A 27,802-nucleotide genomic window follows, 5' to 3' on the forward strand; every position below is an offset into this window, starting at 1 on the left:
TGAGTAATTGATATTTTTTCGAGAAATAATGTCAGTATGATATACTTAACATAACAACGTAAATAATTACGTCAATATATTTATTCAGTTCCGCTTCTAGATTTCTCTGGATGCATCCATCATGACGTTTATACATGTGACATTGCTGACCAATGATTCATTATAAAAGGTGATGATTTAGCCAATGACGATTGAGTTTACACACACTGAGAAATAGATTGACTAAGTCCATAAGTCGAAGAGGAGTAGGAAGGACAAATCACTGGAGTAGACGGAATTACCAGGTAATTTGTAGTATTATACTTAATTTAAAACTCTAATTTATTATAAATATTATGAGCATATTACTTGTAGTTGCGTTGCAGTATAGAAAGACATGTTGTGGAGTTGTTTAAAAAAATAATTTTGGTAGCGTAGACATTTGTTAGGTGGATCAGTTATACTATCGTTGAACACTATAAATAGTAATTATCATATGAAATTGATATTTAAAATATATATATATATATATATATATATATATATATATATATATATATAATTTTGTACCAGCAACATATTTATATAGACTTGAAATAAGGCGAAAGTAGTCTGCATGCAGATGTATATTTATTTTTAAAAAATGAACAAGATGCCAAAATGGCGAAGTAAAAAAATGTCGAAGTGACAACAATATGGGTGGAGTGAAATTTTGTGTGTATAAAGTAGTAATTTTATTAGTTCATTGTGAATTATTTTGTGGAGGTACAAAGCAGTGAATCCTTGGAAGTAAAATCTTGGTTTACTAATTGTATCTATGTGTATAAGAATCTGTTGCTTATTTTCTACAGCAGAAACTCGCTCCAGCTGGTATCTCTACTCAGCCACAAGGAATTACCCTTGATTAATTTTAACAAAATGGGTTCTTAACTTGCCTGCTACGCTAACTCAACTATACAATACCCTTTAATGTGGTACTGTAGATCGATGCACAGCTGGAAAATGAAATAATCTTCAGTTTAACGTCCCATGTTTATCTCCTTTAGGCTAAGGGAGACGAGAAGGCCTTGCAGGTCAAGTTTTGACATACCACTCGAAATAATTGTTGAAAAATTATAATTCCTTTATTTTCTTTTGTTCCTTTTTTGCGCCTGGCGAGATTCAAGGGGGTTACCAGAAATAATTGTTCATAAATAATTTCTTCCGCAGATTTTGTCCTCTCTCTAAAGTATTTGTCCTGGGCGACGTAACAATACCCATTTAGCATATATGAAGTTCAAGGGAACCACCGAAACATTTTTTAAAAAAAATCTGGACCTGTGTTTAGTTGGAGGAGGCCAACCTGTTGTAGGTTGCTAGTAAAAAGCACGAATGCTACTTAACAGTCAGGGCAGGGCGAAGCTGGTAGACCACATCCGTGGGGAACACGCGTCATCGATGATAGGCATACACAAAAGTACTATTCATACGAAAATCACACACTGACCTTCCCTAGGTGTCCAGCAGAACAGTTAAATACTTATACTTTCTCACTGCCTCTCTTGATGAATGTCAGCCTTTCTCTACCAGTCCTTGGCTCGAACGATGTCAAACTTCGTCGTGTTTTCATTGTGCTATGGCGTCACGTTGGAACATAAATTGAGTTCAGTATAGGCAAAAATCATTTTGTCTGTTTTCGAAGGCTGCTTTACGGTTCTCCAAGTACTGTACGGTTTGATATCTCTTAGTTTCCAATGTAGGCAAATTTTTACTTTGAGCCAAACAGTGACTTCAACCGATTCATGTGATCCGATTCCGGGAGCAGTTTAGGAATCATTCCTAAACTGCTCCCGGAACCGGATCACATGAATCGATTACGATTACTAACACAGTGAAAGTAATGTACGATGTTAAGAATTATACTATAAGTACAAGGGCCACAATGTTACTATACAATGTTAAGAATTATACTATAAGTACAAGGGCCACAATGTTACTATACGATGTTAAGAATTATACTATAAGTACAAGTGCAACAATGTTACTAAACATCAATTCAGGTGAAGCGGTGGCTATGAATTTTCAGATCTAAATGGGGGGGCCACCGGCCCCCAAACCCCCCGCTCAAGTACCATAAAAACATCCAAAATAATAATAATCACACCACTACTATAAAGCTAAGATAAGAAGGGAAAAATTAAAAAAAAAAAAAAAACAGTCGTCTCTAATCATAAATCAGTGCATGACAGAAAAAAAAATACATCTCAACAAGACAATAGGACAAGCAGCAGCAAGCCAAATACTTTGCCTAATACTCGAATGCAAAACAAATCAAGAATAAAAATAATATGAATTAAAAAAAGAAAACACTCACCATTTCGCCATAGGAGAACACTCATGAATAATGAACTCATAACTGCTGATTCCACACACGAAAAAATAAGATACCAAGAACACATGCGCAATACTCGACATTACTCAAAAATGTTCCTTTCCGCACACACGTCGTTTTATTAAACCGAGCACACTTGCTATTATTACAAACAAGAAACCAATAAACGTCCACTTTTACAATAGGTCGAAAATATCTTCAGTTTTAGACCACAACTATGATAGGTTTTCTCTAACTCAATTCAACCAATTCAGTTACGCGCTTCCCGCATGCAGCACACACATACATGCACACAGAACATGTGACGACAGATCACATAGCATGTGACATCACACTAACAAACTACCATATGACTACACAGACACCTAGTGGGAAAAATATGAACTAAGACGTCACACCAAAGGCACGAACAGTTCCAACAAGTGACTCACGCACATACAGTTCCAGGAAGTAACTGAACCTATAAGAACCGATTAAAGTCACAGTTGGAGTCAAAGTAAAGACTTACCCAAAGGGATTTCACGTATATTCATGTGTCATTTTCTGCTTTAATACTTTTCATTCTGTCGCCTGCAGAAATTTGTTCCTTAGAAATCTTTTGAATTTTACCTGACAATTTTCCAAAATATGGTGTGCCAAAATTTAACCAACACTGGTAAGGCAAGTGAAGGATAATGGAAGAATTGGCGAAATAAGAATATGGGAGAAAACTTACGGATACGGTATTGTCCATGAGAAATTTACTTGGCCAGAGAGAGGCACAGCTGGAGCGTGTATTTTAATGTTACAATTTACTTCAACCGAACTTTTTATTTGACGGGGGGGGGGGGGGGCGATGGGGAGGTAATGTAAGTATTGGTACGAATGCGAGACTACGAAAATGGTTTCGTGCCTCATGAGTCCAAACTTGTCTAATATTAAGCAAACTGTACATTATCCTATTCAGCCCTGTGAAAGCGGTCCTATTTATCGGTGGGCACCTGGAGTGTAATTGTAAAGTTTACCTCTAAGTTAGACTGCAATGGAAAAACCATTTGTTGTATGAATGAGGAAGAGATTGAGAAATACTATTCCAGTATGCGGCATTTCATTTGTGTTGAATAAATTGTGAAACTTGCAGAATTTTAGTTCATATATTGCCATTTTTGTAGAGTACTACTAAGGAAACAAAATGCTTGTTCAACGCATTGAGAAGAACGAGACTTGACTATGAACTTCATGTATCTTGGAAATTTACATTGAAAGTTAAATAAAAAACTCAAACCCAGGTGGGTTTTCAGGCAGGGCCCATTTGGTAAATCGCGTACCGGTAATTCTGCACTTTGGCGTTTTAATTAAAAATGTGGTGGTTTAGGATTGTCACACTGATAGTGGAAATAGCGGAACCAGCGTATGTTATAAACATCTTTTCAAGAAATGTTTCCAGTGCTTAAAGCAAAATATGAAAAATCATGTACTGTAATTCTTACGAAAAAAAAAAAAAAAAAACTATCCATATTAAACTCAATTTTCAACTTATTTTATTTAACAACATAATTCCAAATAGTTTAACGCCAATTTCCACTGGAATATCTAACAGATTTAAGATAACATAATGCAGTAACAATAATAATGAAATATCATCTAAGTAATAACAAGAAAAGTTGACAATAATGGACTAGAATTTATCCACTAAAATGATGTAATGCAGTTTTATGCAGCTTCATTATTAAATCTACGGGCGTATGTTATATTTTGTTCTGCAGCTGGAGTTTTTTTTAACTATTGAAAGTATAGGTCGTACTGTATGAAAAAGACACTTTACATGTTCTAGGAGCATGGTTTGAAAAAACCCGGGTATTTTTGAAAAAGCCCAACCCACCTGGGCCCATGTGGGTATTTTCGGGTTTAATTGTTTTTTTTTTTTTTCGAAATATTTCAATGTCTTTTGGGGTAAAAATGTTAAAATATGATTTACATTTCAAGATTGTCATTGTCACAACTTGCAACATTTTTCTATTCTCTGCTGTTTTGAAAATATGGCCGCCATTTTGGAATTTTTTATTGGATAGCCGAAAAAATCTATACAGCAAATTTAGAATGTCTCGTGCTTCTACCCTCAAAATTTGAACTTAAAAAGTCCGAAAATTGTACCCTGTACCATGGATACACGCTATTTTGAATAATGGCCGCCATTTTGAAATTTTATGCCGCCAAAATATATACAGCTAATTTAGTCTCTCGTTCTTTTACTCTGGAAATTTCAACTTGAAAGACCGAAAACTGCCCTTTGTAGCGTGGATATCCGCTATATTTTTTTAAAGAGCCATTTTGTAATTTTACGTTCGTATGCCTCCAAAATCTATGCACAAAATTTAGTGTCTCCAGTTTGTATCCTGAAAATTTAAAAAACAAAGTGAACACTGTGTAGTACAGGCAGACAAACGAACAAATGTAGATTATCCAAGGAGCCTGAGTGACGTTCGGCAAATATGAATACCAAATATCTATATTATTTTGAAACAAAGACATAATTCATCAAAATGTCTTATACGAAATAAGTATTTTTCAACGTAAAATAATTGATTTTATTGTTGAAGTTCACTTTCGATGCTTTGTGCGTTCAATTACGGGAATTTCCCGAGCACTTGTTGCAAGACGGTTCTTTTCTAGGGTTTGCTAATTATGGAAAGTAGAAAAACCGCACCCCCGCAAAATTCCGTATGATATAGGTCTAAGTGTAACGTATCTCTGTTCGGACCCCTTCCCCCATGGGAAGGAAATTACTATCGTGAACAAAAGTGCATTAGCACCTGTATTCTGCATATCCTTAGTACATTGAATAATAAGCTTAATGCTATAAATTAGGAATGGCCAAAATTTTCCGGATTCCGGAAATTTCACTTTCCGGATTTCGGAAAATTCCTGAATTCAGAAATTTTTCCGAATTCCAGAATTGGCCATCCTTGCTATAAATGAAAAACTGAAATCGGCATTGATCATTTTTTTGTATTTATCACCACTTCTTTAAAATTACCGAAACAAATGAATAAATTAATCTTTACGTGAGAATTTTGGATTTGGAAAATGAAATTTATTCTTTAAACTTACACATCAACTACAGGAAATTGCTTTAAGAAGTCCTTTTTTTTACCCTCAATAAATGTATAAAGTTCCTTACAAATAAATTTCAAATTTTCCGTGATACAGTCCCTGTCATCTCTTCAAAATTATGTAAGCAGATTATCAACGATTAATATATTATTGTTCATGGTGAAAGGTAAGTTTTGGATTTGCAGAATGAAAGTTACTTTTTAAATCTATACTTTGAACTAGATACACGTTTGAAAAAACCGGTCATAAATGGGCTGGTACGAAGTTTGCACAGGTCACCGGCTTTAATCAAAATAATAGCAATATTTCCGGCCAGGTCGGTGAAAAACCAATCCTATTTTCCGAAAATTAATTTAAAACAATTAACAAAGATAGGCCTATAATTCATAATTTATAAAGTAAATGTTTCAAAATGTAATAAACGAAATTAAATATCTTCCAGCGTAAAATAAATAGCTTTATTGTTGAAGTATTCACTTCCTATGCTTTGCTCATTCCATTGCGGGAATTTCCAGAAAACTTCTTTCACGACAGGTTTTCCCTGAAAATGAAGCTTGCTTTACTGTACATCGAAACTTCAATTAATACTGCAGTTTGAATTCAGCACTTGAAATAGTAACAGTTACGTAGTCTTGGGAGCTCCGAGCATTAAGTTTCTTAATTTTGCCAAGAAATCTATGCTATTGCTGGTGTTCATTCTACAGAATGCTTATTTGAAGGGTAACAACAAATGACTGTTTTTGGAAAACCAAATTTTACTGAATACTTTTGTTACCACCAAAGGTAAGGAATAATACTAATAGTTTTACTAATGTATTTACATATTTACTGTTAGTACCGGCACCTATGACCTTAAACCCGTCAACGTATGAGGGATAACGTCTCTCGGCGGCGCCGAGTCAGCAAGCACACTATTCACGGAAAGTATTTTTCTAAAATATACAATTGCTTATTTTACTTCAAATAGACTATAAGCATAATCCACACATTTTGTTCTATAATTATCTCAAGCTAAGGGAAGTTTATTTATTTATTTATTTATTCATTCATTCAGTTTATTCAGAACTTTATAAAGGTCTTATGTTGAATGTTGTTGTCTACCTTAAAATGAGAGCATCTAATTCGCCCAAAGAAAGTTCAAAATCTGATAAAAATAACTTTCAATGTGATCACCTTAGTTGTACCAATAATATACTAACAAAAAGCTCAAAAACCCAAGTGGGTTTTAAGACGGGGTTTTTTCAGGTGGGTCCAACCCGAAAAAAACCACTGGGTTTTTTCGAGCTGGGCCCACTTGGGCTAACCCTGACTAAGAGTATAGTTTCGGTTCTTTGTCATGTGCAAGTTTATATATTTTCCTATTGTTCCTTTTCCTGTCATGTTCCCAAATATTCATTGCCAGACATTATTTATGCGCAGAAGATAGTTTTGTTCTCAAACGGGATTCTTTTAATTAATTAAAAACAACAACAACAAAAAAAGAAAACTATGAATTGAAACCATTGCATCTGCCAATTATGATTGCCTTAAATTCAAATAACTCTTAGCGGAAATATATAATTTGAGATTAAGTAAAATATAAATTATAGTTTTCTTGAACCTAGAAGAATGTGTCCGTGGGTGTAAGAAGCTATCAGCCACGAAAAAATTTCATTCGTTCTATTTGAAATGTTACTGGCGCCACGCTTCCAACTAACGCGAGAGGGTGTAATTTGAGATTGCTAAGTTTCATCATGTTCACTCATGAGTGAAATTGAGTTATGGGTTATGAGTTACAAATTATGGCATCCCAAAAATCACTCATTTTAATTCACGACGCTAAAGTGCAGGATTATCCGCTTGCCTGTGTAACGAAGTACTTGAAGTATTGTATAAATATAGTTGTATAGAGTTCGGAGTAGTTGAACAAATTCAGAATAAATTTGTTGAATGTAATCAATTACAACTTCAAGCACAATTTTAACCTATAGTTTATAGCGAACCGAATTATCCGTATGTAAAATTTGTTTAACAAAGCTCTTTTATCAGAAACTTGTTTTGAGATGGAAAAATAAACATTCAGTATTTCCAAGTAACTACTGTATAAAATACCGTTTAGTTATTTGCAAAACATGGAATGATATCGAACAGGTTCTGAACGTGCTGTACCCGCTTTTTTTTTTATTATTATTATTATTATTATTATTATTATTATTATTATTATATATATGATTGTCTGCACACTCATTGGATTCATAGGTATGGACTTCGTACTCAGTTGATTTGAATATCAATTAAAAGTTTTAAAATGCAGATACTCTGTCGTTGGTATCGGTAGCGATATTAAAAATGTTAAAATAGTTCGAAATATCAGCTTGATTAAGTTCAGTGTAAATCCAAACAGCTTTTCCTTTCGTCATGTTATGTAATCATAGTTATGACTACTATTGAAATTCTAACGACAAATATCCAGGTTACATACACATAGCTAAGTGGAGCGTCCCAACTCCCCTTCGAAACCAGAAATGAAAAAATATTGAAAAGAGAAAAAGAATAATCAGCGTTGAAGATAAAAAAAACAGCTGGCCTTTTGATACTTACAATACACAGGGACGAATGAGTGGAATATTCTGGAAAAGTCAGGGAATTTTAAATTTCTAGAAAAATTACGGAATTCTTAGAATTTCTACTAGTCAGGGAAATTTCAAGCTTTCGGAAACATAGTGCCATTCTAAAACAATGCAGACATTTTTTGTTAAATTTTCGTCATCTGCAGTATCAAGCATGTTATTTCGGAAACAGTTTTCTACTGCTCCTTTAACCTGTCATTGGGAACAGATAGTAGTTGACGGAATAATAAAAACAAAACGTTATATGAAAAGGAAGTTCTGTTAACATTTGATTCAACAGAGAAAGGAACGCAAATATTGTAAAATATTTTACAACACATTATTGGATACTTTTTATAGTAGTTGAAGTCATAATGAAAGGAAAAATTGGTATATTTGAGTGAACAAAGGAAGGAACGTAGATACTGTAAAATCTTTTTCAATACTTTTTATATTCTTTTATTCGAGATTTCATCATAGTTTGTTATTAAAATACTTACTAACATGTCCTCATTTTATTGTCCTGACAAAAAAAAAAAAAAAAAAAATGTTGCCAGTGAAATTTAGATTGATCAAGCACCTGGTGTGATAGCTACAGTATTTGGACTCCCCCCCCCCCATTATGAAATCCTGGCTAAACGGACCAATATATGATGCAAGTAAAATAGTTTAGTGATCGAACCCTTGATGTGCTAACCACAGTATTTCATGTCTCGAACCTTTCCCCCTATTACGAAATCCACTGTGGGTTAGTGTGAACGGGCTTTGATTCGGGAAAGCGAGTTAGATTTCGGTGAGAGCTTGTATGCTTGCACGACTACTTTCAACTATTTAAAGCTTATTGCTGAAAGGTGCGCTAAGCCTTGACCAATAACATAAATTCAGATCATTGTAATAATAATAGTATTTATATTTGTACATGTCTTGTTAAATTTTAGTTGTTAATTGATGTGCTCACAACATTTGTAAAATGTTTCCAGCACCTGATACACGATTAGTTGTAATTATTATTATTATTATACGTGTACTTCCAAGCAATGCTTTGGATAAGTATTGGAAGCCCTACAGAACTGCTGTGTTCATCTGTTTGCTGGTAAGTATCAGCAAAAGCTACAAAATATGGAGAAGCTGTTGTTTGCAATTGATTCAGCGTCCCAACAGTAGATTCACTTTCATACGTTAACCCTCTATTTAAATTAGAGATAGATAGATAACCATTTCCGGTTCCAGCGTTGGTCACCAGAAAGCGAAAACTGTAAACGAAAAGCAGTTTTCGGAAAAACTAGGCTATTTAAGCTATCAAAATGAAACATTACCAGCATCTACTAAAAGCAAATTCAGTGTCCCAAGAATGTTTCAACTTTTATCTCTAAACCGAAAGTGTTGAAAATTACTATTTCCGTACAGGCACCAACTATAGCTTTCGGTTTCAGTATTAATATCCATAAAGCAAGAACAGTAACAGATAGCGAGTAATGGCTTGGCTTTTTGATATGAATTGTGTCCGAGGAACAGGTTATATCTTCCGTCTTTTTAATCTATTGCAACCAGAAGTTATAGATGTACTAGTTCCAGTTTTCAGTATTGAATTGAAATTGTTTGGAGGTCTCTCGAACACTGTGAAACGAAGCTAATTTGTTTTACTTTTGTATGTGTTTTTCAGAAATATGCAGATCTTTGTGAAAACTCTAACGGGGAAGACTATCACCTTAGAAGTCGAACCATCAGACACAATTGAAAATGTCAAGGCGAAGATACAGGACAAGGAAGGGATCCCTCCTGATCAACAGAGACTGATATTTGCTGGAAAGCAACTTGAAGATGGAAGAACACTTTCGGATTACAATATTCAGAAAGGTAATTACCATAAGTATTCCACTGCAGTAATCACGGGCATAGCGAGCCATTGGTAGTGTTGACCTAGTGCAAGTGGTCTCTGGTTTGATCTCAGATTACGTGAGTTTCTGATGTATCCTGATTTTTGTCGGAAATGTCCCATTTCCTTGCACATTTTCATTCCACTTTTTGTTCATGATTCACTTTAATTAGTACCGGTAATACATATCCTCTACCCTAAAGGGTGTCACGGTAGCTCAGTTGTAGGAACTTACCTCTGGTGCACAGGGTCCGTGGGTTTTCTCGGGGCACTATAGTTTCCGGTCACATTATCATTCCATTAAATATTCAATCATTGTTCACTTGCCTTAATCGTAGTCTCCCTTAGCCTAAAGGGCATAGCTGTGCGACTTGTTACGATTCGCGTCCATCACTGCTATAGCAATAATTTATACTGCTTTCCTTGTGCACATTAAACTTTTTTCCCCTTTCGTAAGTAGTAGTTCAAAATACAGGGTTAGCTAAATGATTAATCGGCTTTCAAAGCTGTTTATTTACAAGTATACGACGTACAGACAGGCGATACACAACACGATATACTAACCAAATTTATAAAACCCCGCATCGTGCCTCAGGTGCGCGCTAGATGGCAGGCCTGTGACGACACTACATGATGGCAGCATTGTAGAATATGTGTGTGTGTGTGTGTGTGTGTGTGTGTCAGGGTTGAAAAAAAACATGATTTTTTTAAAAAAATCATAAAAAACGTTTTTTATGTTTAAAACATGTTTTTTTTTGTTTAAAACGTTTTTAACGTTTAAAACAAAGTACTTTGTTTTAAACAAGAAAAAAACATGTTTAAAACGTTTATTTTGTTTAAAACAATAATCTACATAAGCATATATATTACATTTTTACACTCTTGCTTGCCATCTATATTCAACCGCTAGATCAAATTTCGAGAACTTCCCTAATCTCGATCCGCCCAAATGTTCAATTCCGGAGAAAAAATCGGGATTTTCCCGATCTCCATTCACAGAATATGTAGTTTAGTTTCTTTGTGTTACGTTCTACTGGTCGTCTGCATTCTTCATCTTTAAACTCCCATTGACGCAACTGCTGTGTCAGGGCTTTAAACCTCAATGGCTCAGTCTTAAACCTCAAATTAAGGCTGGGAGATGGTTTTGGTACTAATTTATTCCTCAAAGATGCAACTTTCCTGGTGTGCATTTTATGTATGTGGGAGGAGGGTAAATATCGTGTGTTTTTTTTTGTTTTGTTTTCAACAGTTTTTTTGGGAGCCCTTCCCCCTCTTGGGATAGATTCATAAAAATTGTTGCATGAAGCAATGAAGTAGGTTACTACATGGTAATATCGTGTATTTGTACCAGGGTTGGCTGGTTTAAACCAAAAAACGTAAAATGTTCCTAAAAGTGTAAGTGTTTGTAAAATCTTGATGAACACACGTTTGTGGGTTATCACGTTTCACTCCCGTATATTATTCGTATTATATTCAGACCTAAATTCCCCATTCATTACTCAAAAAGATTATACTGCATAAGCAACTTTATATATATATATATATATATATATATATATATATATATATATATAAGTTTATAAACAATATATATAAGTTTATATTGTTTTGTGATTTTTTTGTAGTTGTTATTATTGTTTTTATTTAATTGCAATCAAAGAAAAATTCTAAATATTGTTACGTTTCAATGTTTACTATTGATAAAATACATCGAAATGCCGTACTTTTTGTGTGTGGGGGGAGAGGGGGGTCAGACCCTACGAGAGACATTTAGTGAAATGAGAAGTCTCTTTGGTATTTATTTATGTATAAATGAGTCTGAGCCAAAGTGGACTCAAATAATTCGTATCTTTATTCACTTTTCTTACTAATATGCAAATTAAGTCGTTGTATTTCTTTAATTTGGACCAATAAAAGTTGCTGTTAACTAACTCGAACTAAATTAGTTCTTCTGTACTCCGTAGTACTTTGAAATTGTTCATATGTAATTCTGTATTATGGTTTCACTTGTGCAACTGTTTATCTTTTTGTCCTTCTGAAATGACTCTTGACAGTTATATTAAGAAGCATGTAAAGATCAGTACAACGTATTTTTATCAGGATTCCTTCGTGAGTGAGTCGGCAGACGTATCGCATTTGTGGCCAATTAGTCCTGGTTCCGAGTTCAAATGGAGGAAAATTTCTCTCGGATGTAACTCGAGAAACGATTTTTATTCCGCTTTAAGCTTATGTGATCCCTTCCAGCATAACCCGGTAGTTGCATAATAACATCAAGGCGAAACAAGCTTATTTCTGTCCATATATGATATGAATATATATAGAGCAAATTATTTAAACCAAAAGAACCTGGTTTAAACCAAAAAAACGGTTTTTTGTTTTTCAATAAAAACCATGGTTTTTGCCAACCCTGATTTGTATTTCTTGCTTATTATGGGGAGCAGGGAGGGGACAAAGTTAGCCAATTTTTGGAGTTTCAGTTTTTTGACGTAAATTACATTTATTTTTACAACAAACGTCAATAGCTCAGTCCTTAATTAAGCTAGAAAGGTGATTTGGTACCAAAGTATTTTTGAGAGATAAAGCTTTCCGTCACTTGCATTTTATGTATATACGGGGTACGTATGTACGGCCGAGAGAGGGAGGATGAAGTTTTTTTTATCATCAATTTTTTTTCATCAGGTTTTGGCGGGTATTCCTCCCCTCTGTGTGGTACATCCATAAAAATTGGTATGTGAAGCAATGAGGTAGTCCCCTACATGATAGTAACCTGTATGTGTACTTGTTGTTTATAGAGGAAGAGGGGGTCAAATTTGGTTAATTTACATTTATTTTCGGGACGGTCCCGTATAACACAAGATATATTTCACTGAAGTGGTCTAGAAGCATAATTCTTGTTCGTATACATGATGTGTGCAGCAAAAATGATTTGCATATGGACGTGGTACTATAGTGGGGGAGGGGAGAGAATGTCTAATTCAATGAATGTTTTTCTGCGCATATTTTTTTAAAAAATATTTCCTACATAAAACGAATTCATTACGCAATGGCAGCAATGACTACCATTTCTTATATTATTGTCACAAGTATGTGGCCTACACATTAGCATCATTTTGTCAGCGCAGGTAACTGCAAGGGTTGCCAGGGCCCCGCAAAGTCAATATTTTCATATTTTTAATGATTTTTTTATGTCTGTTCTTTTTCTACAAATACGGCGGGAATTTCACGCATATTATCTCGTTGGAATTTGTGGTCTATAAGCTTTTCAATTATGTATATCTCATGAAATGTTCAAATACTTCACTTGAACTTCTGTTGGTTTAGTTATAAGCACACTGATGTGCAGAATTTCGTTCAGTAATTGCTGTTATAATAAGAATATAACTCTGCTTGTAATTTACTCCATGCACAAACCCTGCGGAGGATGGGTTGTTTGTTAGAAAATTAAATTAGCTTCTTCAATCTGACATTTTAGTTGTTTTAAACATGTCCAACCAGCATCGAAAAAAAACACGTTTAAAACAATTTGTTTAAAACGTTTAAAACAAACTGAATAAAACAACAGCCCTCGTTTTAAACATGTTTTAAACACTTGTTTTAAACATTTTGTTTTAAACATATCAACCCTGGTGTGTGTTAGTGTTAGAGTATGCGAAGTGTTCGTCGGTTACGAGTGTTCAGCGTGCATTCGTAAGATTCACTTTCGACGACTCCCTTTCCAACTTCACATGGACATGCAGCAATTCAGTACCCCACTCTCTCACACTGTGACGATTCACCTTCTGCGACGGATATAAAGCCGCCTCGTTTCTGACTTAGTATCCCTTCAAAGTCATGATCTTCCATTGCTTGCTGCATTTGGGTGCAAAACTCCAATCGGTGGACATATTAGTCTGGAGTAAAGTGTAACCTTTGCAAACGATAGGGTTTGAACTGCACATTTCTACACATGCCGCATTTCTACGGAATGCTCAGTTCACGGCTTGCAGGAACGGTTAATTTTTGTAGGCTGCGCACAACGCTGTCTCACGCGCTACGCTATTTCCGTTGAAACGCGGTCTTCTCCTATTTTTTCGTTTACACAGACAACTACGTATCACAAAACTGTCGAAACCAACGCAAAATGCTCTAGTAACCAGGTGCAGCTTTTCAGTTTTCGCATTCGAATGCGCGCTGAATCCTCGTAACCAACGAACACTTCGCATATTCTGACACACACACACAAACTCTTCTTCTGCATTGCCGTCGTCTTGTAGAATACCGTCACAGGCCTGCCGCGAGGCGAGCTTTTTCCAAGTTGTGAATAAATAATGCTTTGAAACCCGATGAATCATTTAGGTTAACCCTATGCATGAATTAATTGCTTTCAGTTGATCATTATTATAAAGATATTGTTTCAAGTTAGTTCCGACTAAAGAAACAAAAGTAACAATACTGATAATTGCTACAAATAAGTGCAACAGAATGAAAGGAACGTCAGTCAAGGTGCCAAAGAATGTAGGGACTCGGTCAAAGCAATTTTTTAAAATTTATTGCGTTCATTTGGTGAAATTAGTATTTGATTGTTGACAATGCCAGGTGGGATTTCCCTTTCCAAGATGTCACCAGGGTCTGGCTAGTACCTGTATGGATGACCATTGGGGAAAATTCAACACTGCAATGTTAATCCACTTAAAAGAAAATTAGAGATATTGATAGGCTTCCATATACGACTTCGAAATGTTCACTTAACTATGACAGTCCGCCCGTCTTCCATCGGTTGTTCTATGTGGCGATTAGAACTGCAGCAAACTTTCAACCGCATAAGGCTTTGTAGGTGTACAAGGGCTGTTTTTCTCCATTTGAGTTTAGACGTTTCTGAAAGAGCGGAAATTGTACCCAACTTACGAGAAGGGAGGCAGTAACTGAGGAGTCGAAAGGCACAGTAATCCAGTGAGCTGGCATCGGGGCTCTTACTAATAATGAAAGGAATAGCTTGAATCTTTATCCTAGCTTCCATCCATTTCCCAGCAATAATTACTGTGACTGGATACCTTGTCCCTATATTTTCACCCGATTGATTTCCTCCATACAATGTTGGTATTTAGTTTTAAATATACACCAAAACCTGTTTCTAACAATACGTAACATTGATTTTCTTTCTCATGGTGTAATTGCTCGAACTTTTGGACAATCGATCGGGTACACCCATACCTCCGCGGTTAACTTTCAGCAATCTCCGTCAGATGGCGCTTGTACAGCTTTTTTCCTGTCATGATATGGTTGGCCTTCAGTGCACGATATTCGCATTACTGGCCACCGTAAGATGTCCTTTTTTGTGAATAGCATGGTGAATAGTTGAAACACATGCAACCGGGTGGCCATAGCATAATCCGCATGTCAGTGGATTCTCTGACGCAGTTAGTCTTAATTCCGCGCAACACAGGTGGTGTCAGCAATTAATATTCATTTCGGATGTAGTTTAGTCAGGGATCAGTCGTACTGTGGCATTCACAAGACGCCAAACGGCAAATTTGTTCCGTGGAACAACTGAAGTGTGTGTGTGTGTGTGTGTGTCGGACACCACTACAATATATCCTCCCAGGATCTATTTGTTAGCACATCATCATAGTAGTGCCCTGGTGCTGCAGCTTCATGAGTATGGGGCCTTATCTCGACCTTCTAAACGTCGATAATTAAGCTGGAGAAACATTGTGTTCCAAAATATTGTCCTGGTACAGAATCCAGCGATTTATGTAAGTTGCCTACTCGTGAGCATTTCCGGAATTCTGTAGTATTCGCCGGTTAGTCTTACCAAAATACAAAAGCAAATTATTCACGTTTAATCTGTTGCATTGGGTTAGCGGCCGATTTAAATTTTTTCTACCTGTCGTCTTTTTTTTTAACACGAAAGTTTGCATGAGTTAAAGTAGCATCCTCAAAATCTATCGTTTTCTTTCTTTTGTTGGAAACAAAATTCGATGGCTGTTCTTTTTTCCTACTTTCATATCCATATTGAGTATTGCCGAAAGTTGACTCAAGAATGAAGAACTGAATTAGATTCCTTTGCAAACACACAGATACGCTCTGTTGTTACACATGTTATATCAAGTTCCTTCGCTTAATAAGTCTCCTTAATTTTAGAATAATTCTCGTAGTTCTTTCATAAATGAAAAGGGAAATCTTAGTAGTTTTAAACTTTGTTTTGAGGTTAAATGACCTAAACACCTCCAGTAACATTTTGATGAATAGTTCTTACCCATATTTAACTTTTAGCCACCCACCAACGATAGGTTAAAGGTAGGAATTTTGCCACTTATATCTTTGCATAAAGATAAAGATTTCTTTTTGCATGTGAAATTTTACTTCATAAAATTGTTTTTTACGCAGGCAATGCATATAAAGCATGACTTTGCGCTTGTATGTAAAAAGGTGAGAACTAATGGTTCACGAAATGATCGTTAGATGTCCGAACTGTTTTCTGCAGAATACCGTTGTGATAAATTCAATTTTCATATATTTCATCTCAAATGGGCAGTATCTCGATACGCACAATTGTTTGGCTGACGTAACGAGTTCCACAGCCAACGAAGCATCTTATTCATTAAACCTAAGTTGTTCTTTTCTAATTTCTTATTTGAAAAAGAATTTACAAACATTCTTGTGTTAATTGACAAACTAAGGGAGATTAGAAAAGATGGATACGAGTTTGTGGTGTAGGATCAGAAAGAATTTTCTCTTGTATTCTTGAAATCGTACATAAATGTAAACACGCACTAGGAGATGGCTGACCTCTTAAATTGTACTTGTAAATTATAGCCAGTGCCAGCGTTGCTTCGGTCTCCGTATATCGGGAAGTTTGCATTAATGATCCAAAATAGTGGAACCACTAAACTTTAATGCTTAATGCAACTTAATGCTTACTTCTAGTTTTGCTAGCTGTGGTCCAACATGGAATACAATAACATCTCGGCTTACGCAAACTCAAAAGTTAAGATTATTATTATTTTCAAATTCTACGCTGTCTTCAATATTACTCTTGTTGTGATACGTATTGAACATGTTTTGCGTGAATTCTCTATGCACGTTCACGATTCTACGATTGACGAAAGTTGAGATCGTTAAAAATTTAAGTGCATCTTCCCTCTAAATTAGTGTATTTGTTAGTCCTTGGTCCCATTTAAACAAAACGCATATTTCAAAAGTGTATCCTGAGTTACATGAATTCGACGTAAGGTGGTTTTGATAGTAACAACGTAACTTTGAGGTGTTACTGTATTGGAATCAGTCAATATATTTGTACAACGTTGGCATAGTGGTCCCACTGGCAGATCAACTAAAAAAACCGCATTTGCACTTATCGTTCCTATTCATAATATAAGCTCCTTGTAGTGTTTCGGATCACTACATATTTCTAATTAGTGGCAAGAGAACATTTGCAACAAACAATTGTACAATAAAAAGATGGTACTCTTTTGTACGTAATAAAATATCCATAAAATATTTATACAATTCACCAGCGTTCGTTTCATTTGAAATCCTACGCACAGTAGGGAGATATCTGGTAGTCCGAGATGTTGAATTTACCATATATTAACATTCAGGACCATATATTCAAAATAAGAAAACTGTGTGTATATATAGGGTGAGCCATATTGATGGGACACATTTAACATTATTTGTGGAGCATCTTGAACACAACTTTTAATTACAAACTATGTGGAACACATTGCGAAAGAACGGGAGATTTGCACTATGCTCATTGAAGATTACATCCCTTAGATGGGTACTTTTCACCCGAATAATCATATTCAGCATAGGGAATACAGGGGTACTGCTATCCCTTCTCGGATGCTGTCCTTCAGTTCATTGGTGGTAATGGGCTTCGTGGTATACACGTTCTCCTTAAGATAACACCCACAGGAAATAGTCCGGCAGAGTTAGATCGGAAGATCTGGGTGCCCAATGGATATCACTGAATCTATTCCCTTTCCAGCCTAAGAAAAAAGTAGATGTAAACAAACCCACCTGACTACCAGTTTGTCGGTGACCAGTGATTGGTTGTTGGTCTCAGTGCACTAGTATCCTACCGCAATATAATCCCTACTAAAATAATTTCAAATAAAAATATCTGAATTTATCCTACATTTTTTGATAATAAGCGCAATATATATGATATTTAACAACAGATGTAACTTTATTTCAACCTCACCCGTATCTGGACGTATAGTATTCACTGCGCATGCGTATGCGTTCACGCGCCTTCCCCACTCATTTAAAATTATTGTAGAATGCAGAGTTTCACGGCGACGATGTGTGACAATAATCCATTTTCGTCTCGTGTTATAAAACACTAAAGAAGACAACAGGAATAGAGACAATCTCGTTTATATAAAGGTTTAAGAAAATATACTGTATATCTCCAACATATCAGTAGTCAGTGTCAGTTCGTTAATTATTCATCAACAAACTGTAGCCTTATAGTCGAAATTACGCGACGACAGTAAGCAAGCAGACTATCTTGCTGTTCACGTCTCTCGCTGCCAAAGCACGTGTGAGCCGCGGAGTAATTCATTTTGCTTTGTTTACGTCTACTTTGTTCTAAGGCTGGAAAGACTTTAGAGATGGGCGTCCCGGGAAGGGTTGTCATTGACACTACTGCAGGATGATTGGTGGCACCAGTCTGTGGTGTTATTTAAAGGAAAAAAAAAAATCATTTGTCCAACTAAGATCTTGGAAACTGCAGAAAAATGTTGAAATTCACATCCTACAAAGAGGGATGTTTTTGGCCTGCGTGTGACTGGTGGCTTGCAGAGGTTATAGATATCAGTTGAGGGTACCACATGGACTAGCTGCTGAGTATAGATTTTCACCTGCAAGACGAAGATTGCAGGAAACCTATTTCCTATTCGTTCAACAAGAAGGCATCCCTCAATGTCAAAGGAGAATACTGATGTAGTTGAACAGTTTATTGAATTGCTAATGTCAGTTCTAAACAGTGCGCAAAAGTGGTAAGCCTTGGAACCTGTAATATGTTTCGGAATTGGACATATATATTTTGTAAGCTGTAGTATATTGGAAAGCTGTTCCTTATTTTAATATAATTAAAATGCCATGTCAAATAAGACCAGATTTTGATTTTGATACCAATATGAGACTGTCGTAATGGAAACTGGTATAATGTATGGCAAAACTTCTGTTGAGTTCGAAAGTGAAAGTTCTTTTCATGGCACGTAATTCTGTACGTGATTAAGTCAAAATCTTTTTTTCTTAATTTTTTTTTTATTTTATTATTTAAAAGAAAAAAAATCAGAAGATACAACACGTACAAGAAGATTCAGAAGTTAGGAAATGGACATACATTTCCTAACTGAGGGTAGCAGTTTTACTAGCAAAGAATTCTTTCAAGTAAAACAAAAGACAATAAAATATCTGGAACTGTTCCGGAGGTAGAGCATTTTATATTTTGCCGAATTTCGCACGGGAAAAATGGCCTGTATCTCGGGCCTGGAATCTTTTTCGCCAAAAAACAAGCAGTAACATCTAAGTTTTTGCTTTTGCTTGCCTGAATTGATCTGTTCTATGTCTGATTAAGAGGAAGACCAGTGTAATGGTTTTTGTAGTCTGTACAACTTTTTTACATTATGTTGCCATTTTAATATTGCATCTGTGGAGTATAGTGTTGAGTCAGTAGAGGAGCTCCTGTGGATCGGATTCCACGTGAAAATGTAGATCCAAGTCTAACATAGCCTCAGTGCTGAAAGGGACGCTAAATTCTATCCAGTTAACGAGTAATATTAAAAAAGGATGCCAACCCTAATTTCTGGATGATAGTAGTAGTAGTATAATATTGCTGATCATTAAGAATAAGTTTTACATCAGAATATCGATTCTCTAGTAAATAAGTTTTTCGTTTTGATTACAAATCGTGCTTGTCGGAGAAAGATTTGTTAATCCCACGAAAAAAAAAAAAAAAAAATCCACACATTGACCTCAGTTGTAGAACATGCCGAAAAAGCATGTATATGCTTTCCTGCTAGTGTGTTTCTAGGATTTTTTATTTTTTTTCCTTTCTTGAGTGGCAAGTGTGTGTACCTCTGATGCATGTGATACTGGGTTTCTCTCCTTGAACTTAGAGCATAAACTTGAAACGTTAAACTAACAAAATTAATTTATTCTGAGTTTCTGTAACTAATGTTTTGTAGATGTGAAAATTCAAATATAACCCAAATTTATATACCGTAGATACAATTCCAAAGTCATTACCCCATCTCTCGTCTCCAAAGAATAGAGAAATCATACCTGGTTACAAGACACCTCTCTCTCTCTCTCGTGAAATAATGAAAATAAGCTGCAATTCGATAAAATAACGCTTATCTAGATTAATGCTGTACAGTGCATTTTTTAAAACCATTCTTGCTTCTCTTGAACTTGCATGGTTAAAATTGAGGATTTTATCCGAAATACTGAAAGAAGACGACATTCAAAAAATGCTCGCATCAGGAGATTAGTGAAATACTTTTGTTTAAAATGTTGACAGCTCGAGACATCACAATTGCTGCTGTAACGAAAGATATCTTGCCTGAAATAATAGGGGAGTGTCCAAATTTTCGAGATAAGTCCTTCCAGTGGGAGGAGTTGCTGATTTCTTAGGCAAAACAACCATTACTGTTATCCACAGAACATAGAATTTTTTAAATGTATAAAACATACTCGAATCACCTATTTTAGCTTCGTAGACAACAGTGAGGTATGCTATGGTCTTATGACAGTTGCTTTTCCCAAGATTCTAATGTGAAAAGTTAATATTTTAGATGTAGTTTTGGGGGTAATATTCCTATTCCTTTCGTAGTCACTTCTTGATAGGATTTTTCAAGAACAATTCTGATAGAACATAATTGAGTATGCGAAATTTGGTAGTTCTCTATTACCTAGTTAAAAAAAAAATGTAGTGGGATATGTATTTGATTTTCATGTGGCATCTATGAAAATCCTAGCTGCCAGCCTCTTTACAGATCCCCCTTCTCTGGAACAAGTTCTACTATGTGCTGTGTCGAAGTACCAGTCTGCTTGTTCTAAAATCTTCCTCATGGAAGCACAAGTTCGAAAAGTATTGTATTGGGCAAATGGCCATCTGGACGTTAACGCCCCTTTGTGGCGTGCTCATTTCGAAAGGGGCATTGGAACAAAGGATCAATAAACTATGTACGGACGTACGATTTTTTAAATAGCTTTTTATAATAGAAGAAATTTTACGTTCTTTGATTAAACTTTTAATATGCCAAAATTGTGATCGGTGGTTCAGCCACTTAATAAAACCTAAAGTTTTGCTGCATTTATACCGTGAGTTTTATATCAATTTTGTAATGAGATATTCTTCAAAGATAAAAAATTGGATTATTGTTTTGAAAGGATCGGTCAAAGAAATCCTCGTTGATCCCTTTCTGTTGAAAAACAGGAAGGCAAGCATAAATTAAAAAATAAATGAATTTTTCCCCGGGGGGAGTGTAAGAGAAAAGATGGTTAATGTAAGATAAATAATTAGAACAAAATTTCCTTTCGCTTTTATTCCTCAAGACAACTTTAAAAATTGGATCTTTTCTTTTCTGGTTAAATGGCTTCAACCAAGTCTTACGTTTAGCCTTGTGCATGATTGGAATGGGTTATGTTGACATAGCACTCAGGATAATCTCATGGACCCAAGATGAATTACGCTCGAAGAGATTAAGAACAACTGCTCTTAAGCAATTAAACTATTACTTAACTATTCTAGCCTTTCTATTTCAAGTGCCCCTGCTAGCGCTGCTGTCGATGTGTCTTCCCGTGCCTCCCTCGAAAGAGAAACAAGTTGCTGTGGCCGAGATCCTTGAACAGTTGATGCGGACAAGATTGCTACATAGAATTACTTCACAGGCTTCGCTGTGCAGTGCCTTGTTAGCCATTCTAAGTAGCCTACGATCTTCATTCGGCAAGACCAAACGACTGAATGACAAATTGGCAACACAGCCGAGGTCTTTAACTTGTTTTCCCTAAACAAAGGGAAATTTTCTTCCGCAAGAGAGAGGCGAGGGTGGGACCGAAGTATGTTTCACATATTTTCCGAGGGCACTCTTGAAATAGAAAGGATCTAATATGTTCAACTTAAGTCTGTCCTTTGAAAATTACGAAGGGATGGATTATGACCTGTTCACTTGTCCAATGGTAGCTTTCTACTTCATCTTTTAGAACTATACTGTAATTTTCAGAAAAATCACGAGTGACAAATTCAGTCTTGTAAATTTTGTTGTGTATAGACAAGAAATAATCCACGCTGTTTGGAGCGTAGTCATGCCGAATGAGGAATAGACTGATAAACTCTGCAGATTTCTTAAATCTCGGGATTACAACGGACTTGAACGTTTTCAGCTAAATTTTCACCAAAGGACTTCAAAATTTTACGTATGAATTTCAACAGGCCAGTTAGGTTACAGGCAACAAACGATGGGTTGAAAAGAGCTTGTGCTATGCATTACTTATAATCTTTAATTATTTACCATTTGTAACAGAATGCAGTTAACTGTTTTCTATCATTAGTTCGACGTTGTAGCGAGTTATACACACCCCAGTGTGTCACTAGGTTAGCAAGGGAAGCATATTTTCATGGTGGGAACCTGGTCTTCGAAATGTTAGTGTACTTGCTCAAGATTACATAATAAAGTGCTTTAGAAATCTTTGATTTTCTTCCATTAGTTGAACAAATGTCACACAGTCTTTGGTAGTCGATATTGTTACATTCACTACATCGTGTTCATAAAATGAACAAACAGTTTCTACAACTTCTACTGATAAGCTTTTCCCTGGTTTTGAGTTAAGACTCTCCAAAATAACTTCCTCTTCCAGAAGTTTTTATCTATTTACTTTAGTGACGGAGCATGTGGGTGCGTTAAATTCCCACATTATCTTTCTGGCACCCCAAATTTCTGTTTCCATGTTAAAATTATTTTTTAAGCTTACTTGTACAGCTCGGTTACTTTTAAGACTTTGAACTGATTGGTTATTTGATTTTGAAGAATATGATTCTCTGATGAATCTTCAGCAGTAACAAAGAATGCACGTTTCATAGATGAGTTCCCCCTCCTCTCCCATTGCTGTGACTTACAACTTTAATTGTATTTGTATTTTATCAATGGGAGATTCACTTAATTCGTGAAAAAGTGTGTTGTTTGAACCTCTGATTTTGTGTTAGTCTGAATCTTTGTCCAAAAATGACTTCCAAGTAAAGATAATAATCGACACTTTTGTCAGTTATCAAATATGCATTTCGTAATAATGTAATTTCCTGTTTGTAGCCCAAATTTTTGACCCGTTACCTAGTCTGAAAATTTTATGCATTCTTGCTGTTACATTTCTGTTTTCCTATCTCTAGTTTCCTAGTTAAACAGAAAAAGAGAAAAAAGAATGAATTAATCACTCTCCAACTACCACTTAAGAACGTTTCATTGAATGGCAGTCTGGTACATGTTGTGTTATAAATTCTTCCGTAAAATTTCTCTCAAATAATCTCAAAATTTTCCTTAAACTAATAATGACAGAATGTATGATGCATTATGCTCTCTATACAAGGTAATGTATAGCTTCAATCTTTTTTTTTTTTTTTTTTCTATGAACTCACTCAACGTCAAATTTATATTTAGCCACGTGATTACCAGCTAACTAGTCCAGGCATTAATTTAAAAATATATTTTTTGAATTTTTTTTTAAACGTTATATTGTATACAGTAGGAAAGGGCATGAAAAATGCTCTAAAATGACCCTTCTATCTCGAGCACAACTAGGATAGCTTCCAGAATTGTTGAAACATCTGTTCGGATGTTTCTCGATTTTTTAAATTTGCATAGCAGTAATTTCAAACTGGGTAACGTACCACAATAAAATTTGTTATTCTTCCAAGTTTATTTGGATACTATAACTGCTAAGTCATAAATCTGGAATGATGAAGTAACATTTTCGTATTTGTGTTGATTCGACATGTCTGACTCAGCATTTTCCACTATAACTCGTTAAAAAAATCCACAATTTCGTGAAATTACTAAATCTCGTATTCCAACGAAACATGAAGTGTCATTTTTAAATTACTCCATTGTTTAAGGTTGAAATTAGGTAAGGGATGAATTCACCTTGTCTTTTAAAACATATTAAACGAAAGCTTCGCTTAGTTTTAGTAAAAAAATTGCGTATTTGAAGGGTTGTTAGTCATGTAAGAATTAAATTCACACCGAACATGAAGAATATTTGAGAATAAATTTCGTTGAAAGAAAGAATAGATTTCCTTAAGAATGGCTATTGGTTGGTGTCGAAAATCGTACAATGATTAAAGCTGATAACCGCTATATTCCCTTCTTCAGCGTATACGACTAAAGAGCGAGATTTAAAATCCATACACGTAAGATTACACATGATATTGTAGCAAATTCAGAATGCTTTTAGCTAAAACTATTGATTTCAGTTCTGCAGTATAAAATTAGGTATTTTTGTAGGAATACTACTTATGAGGACGTAATTAAGTTGGAAATAAATGAGGCTTTCTAATGCACTTACATTTCCTATTTTTCTTATATTTGCGTCTCTTCCTATAAATTCCTTATTTCCTACATTTTAACGAAACCTGTATTTTTGTGGCATTGCTACTTCCACTCGCGAAAGTAACAACGAAATAATGTGGGTGGTTGGAAGGCCTTTTGTCTTCAGTAGGATAGTTGAATAGAGACTTGTGTGTTTCGTAATTTCCTACTTATTGTGTAACGATAATTACACCAAATTTTGCAACGAGATAATTACCCATTTAGTTGTATTTAGAGTAGAATGTATGTTTATATAACAATTGATGTAATTTCCGAGTAATTATTTTTTCTCCTTGTTGGATAATTGAAATGTTCCTTCCAATAGGTAGAAATGTTATGAGTTTCGTGTTTATATGTACACATTAAAAATGTCACCATTTATTTTGCCATTACAAAAATCTTTGATAATATTAGAACAAAAGCAATACTAAGCATTACTTCTATGTATCTGGTGTTTTAAATTTCCAGTAGTTCAATATATTACCCAGGTCAAACGTTCTTCTCATGCACTGTAGCCTAAAGATAACTGATAACCCAAGCAAATAGCAAATTAGTAGATAAAAAGTAATGGAGAGAAACAAGGTAACCATGACAACAGTGCTTCCAACAAGGTTATAAAGGTTACAAGATAATTTTGTTGCTATCCCTTCTAGGATAATTAGAAACTTTTAGTGACGTAATTGTGTATAGTTGTGCATGCATAACAGTAGTTTTCATAAGCTACTAAGTCAAAATTTCCCTTTTGTTTCATTTCAGAATCAACGCTTCATCTTGTGTTACGTCTTCGGGGAGGAATGCAGATTTTCGTGAAGACACTGACTGGAAAGACCATCACCCTTGAAGTAGAACCATCTGATACTATCGAGAACGTGAAAGCAAAGATTCAAGACAAGGAAGGAATCCCACCTGATCAGCAACGATTGATATTCGCTGGAAAGCAGCTTGAAGACGGTCGAACCCTTTCAGATTACAACATTCAAAAGGAATCCACACTTCACCTTGTATTGCGTCTCCGAGGAGGAATGCAGATTTTCGTGAAGACACTGACTGGAAAGACCATCACCCTTGAAGTAGAACCATCTGATACTATCGAGAACGTGAAAGCAAAGATTCAAGACAAGGAAGGAATCCCACCTGATCAGCAACGATTGATATTCGCTGGAAAGCAGCTTGAAGACGGTCGAACCCTTTCAGATTACAACATTCAAAAGGAATCCACACTTCACCTTGTATTGCGTCTCCGAGGAGGAATGCAGATTTTCGTGAAGACACTGACTGGAAAGACCATCACCCTTGAAGTAGAACCATCTGATACTATCGAGAACGTGAAAGCAAAGATTCAAGACAAGGAAGGAATCCCACCTGATCAGCAACGATTGATATTCGCAGGAAAGCAGCTTGAAGACGGTCGAACCCTTTCAGATTACAACATTCAAAAGGAATCCACACTTCACCTTGTATTGCGTCTCCGAGGAGGAATGCAGATTTTCGTGAAGACACTGACTGGAAAGACCATCACCCTTGAAGTAGAACCATCTGATACTATCGAGAACGTGAAAGCAAAGATTCAAGACAAGGAAGGAATCCCACCTGATCAGCAACGATTGATATTCGCTGGAAAGCAGCTTGAAGACGGTCGAACCCTTTCAGATTACAACATTCAAAAGGAATCCACACTTCACCTTGTATTGCGTCTCCGAGGAGGAATGCAGATTTTCGTGAAGACACTGACTGGAAAGACCATCACCCTTGAAGTAGAACCATCTGATACTATCGAGAACGTGAAAGCAAAGATTCAAGACAAGGAAGGAATCCCACCTGATCAGCAACGATTGATATTCGCTGGAAAGCAGCTTGAAGACGGTCGAACCCTTTCAGATTACAACATTCAAAAGGAATCCACACTTCACCTTGTATTGCGTCTCCGAGGAGGAATGCAGATTTTCGTGAAGACACTGACTGGAAAGACCATCACCCTTGAAGTAGAACCATCTGATACTATCGAGAACGTGAAAGCAAAGATTCAAGACAAGGAAGGAATCCCACCTGATCAGCAACGATTGATATTCGCTGGAAAGCAGCTTGAAGACGGTCGAACCCTTTCAGATTACAACATTCAAAAGGAATCCACACTTCACCTTGTATTGCGTCTCCGAGGAGGAATGCAGATTTTCGTGAAGACACTGACTGGAAAGACCATCACCCTTGAAGTAGAACCATCTGATACTATCGAGAACGTGAAAGCAAAGATTCAAGACAAGGAAGGAATCCCACCTGATCAGCAACGATTGATATTCGCTGGAAAGCAGCTTGAAGACGGTCGAACCCTTTCAGATTACAACATTCAAAAGGAATCCACACTTCACCTTGTATTGCGTCTCCGAGGAGGAATGCAAATTTTCGTGAAGACACTGACTGGAAAGACCATCACCCTTGAAGTAGAACCATCTGATACTATCGAGAACGTGAAAGCAAAGATTCAAGACAAGGAAGGAATCCCACCTGATCAGCAACGATTGATATTCGCTGGAAAGCAGCTTGAAGACGGTCGAACCCTTTCAGATTACAACATTCAAAAGGAATCCACACTTCACCTTGTATTGCGTCTCCGAGGAGGAATGCAGATTTTCGTGAAGACACTGACTGGAAAGACCATCACCCTTGAAGTAGAACCATCTGATACTATCGAGAACGTGAAAGCAAAGATTCAAGACAAGGAAGGAATCCCACCTGATCAGCAACGATTGATATTCGCTGGAAAGCAGCTTGAAGACGGTCGAACCCTTTCAGATTACAACATTCAAAAGGAATCCACACTTCACCTTGTATTGCGTCTCCGAGGAGGAATGCAGATTTTCGTGAAGACACTGACTGGAAAGACAATCACCCTTGAAGTAGAACCATCTGATACTATCGAGAACGTGAAAGCAAAGATTCAAGACAAGGAAGGAATCCCACCTGATCAGCAACGATTGATATTCGCTGGAAAGCAGCTTGAAGACGGTCGAACCCTTTCAGATTACAACATCCAGAAGGAATCTACCCTTCATTTAGTGCTTCGACTTCGAGGTGGTAACTGAATTTTCTTTCAGTGCCTCATAATTTTTCATACTTATTTTGTTACTTACTCTAAATAGGAAGTTTTTTTAAGAATTAAATTTTTCAGTTATGCTTAATGGAATTTCAAATTTTGTTTTCATAATTTTTTTTATTCAGTTTTTGATACTATGTAAAATCAGGATTTACAGTATACTATTACTTCGAATGTTATGAAATAATAATTGTATGCAGGCACTACCTAATAAATCTGTCACATAAT

At 35.9% G+C, this 27,802-nt stretch overlaps 1 protein-coding gene across 1 annotated transcript; it reads left to right on the forward strand.

The window, feature by feature from the left end:
* The first annotated feature begins 128 nt into the window (after positions 1 to 128).
* LOC145689741 (polyubiquitin-C) lies at positions 129 to 27,802 on the forward strand. The gene is made up of 3 exons (XM_081763945.1): positions 129 to 284; positions 9,695 to 9,888; positions 25,240 to 27,802. Exons 2-3 carry the CDS (start codon positions 9,699 to 9,701, stop codon positions 27,561 to 27,563), a joined length of 2,514 nt encoding a protein of 837 aa, XP_081620071.1. The 5' UTR covers positions 129 to 284; positions 9,695 to 9,698; the 3' UTR covers positions 27,564 to 27,802.

This window comes from Thermobia domestica, chromosome 1 (assembly GCF_964235325.1).
Source record: "Thermobia domestica chromosome 1, izTheDome1.hap1.1, whole genome shotgun sequence".
NCBI lineage: Eukaryota > Metazoa > Arthropoda > Insecta > Zygentoma > Lepismatidae > Thermobia > Thermobia domestica.

What these genes read in the sequence shown, in the direction of transcription:
- LOC145689741 (XM_081763945.1), top strand. Translation starts at nt 9,699, where the DNA reads ATGCAGATCTTTGTGAAAACTCTAACGGGGAAGACTATCACCTTAGAA. An exon ending in GGATTACAATATTCAGAAAG is followed by an intron (nt 9,889 to 25,239) that starts GTAATTACCATA and finishes GTTTCATTTCAG; the next exon opens with AATCAACGCTTCATCTTGTG.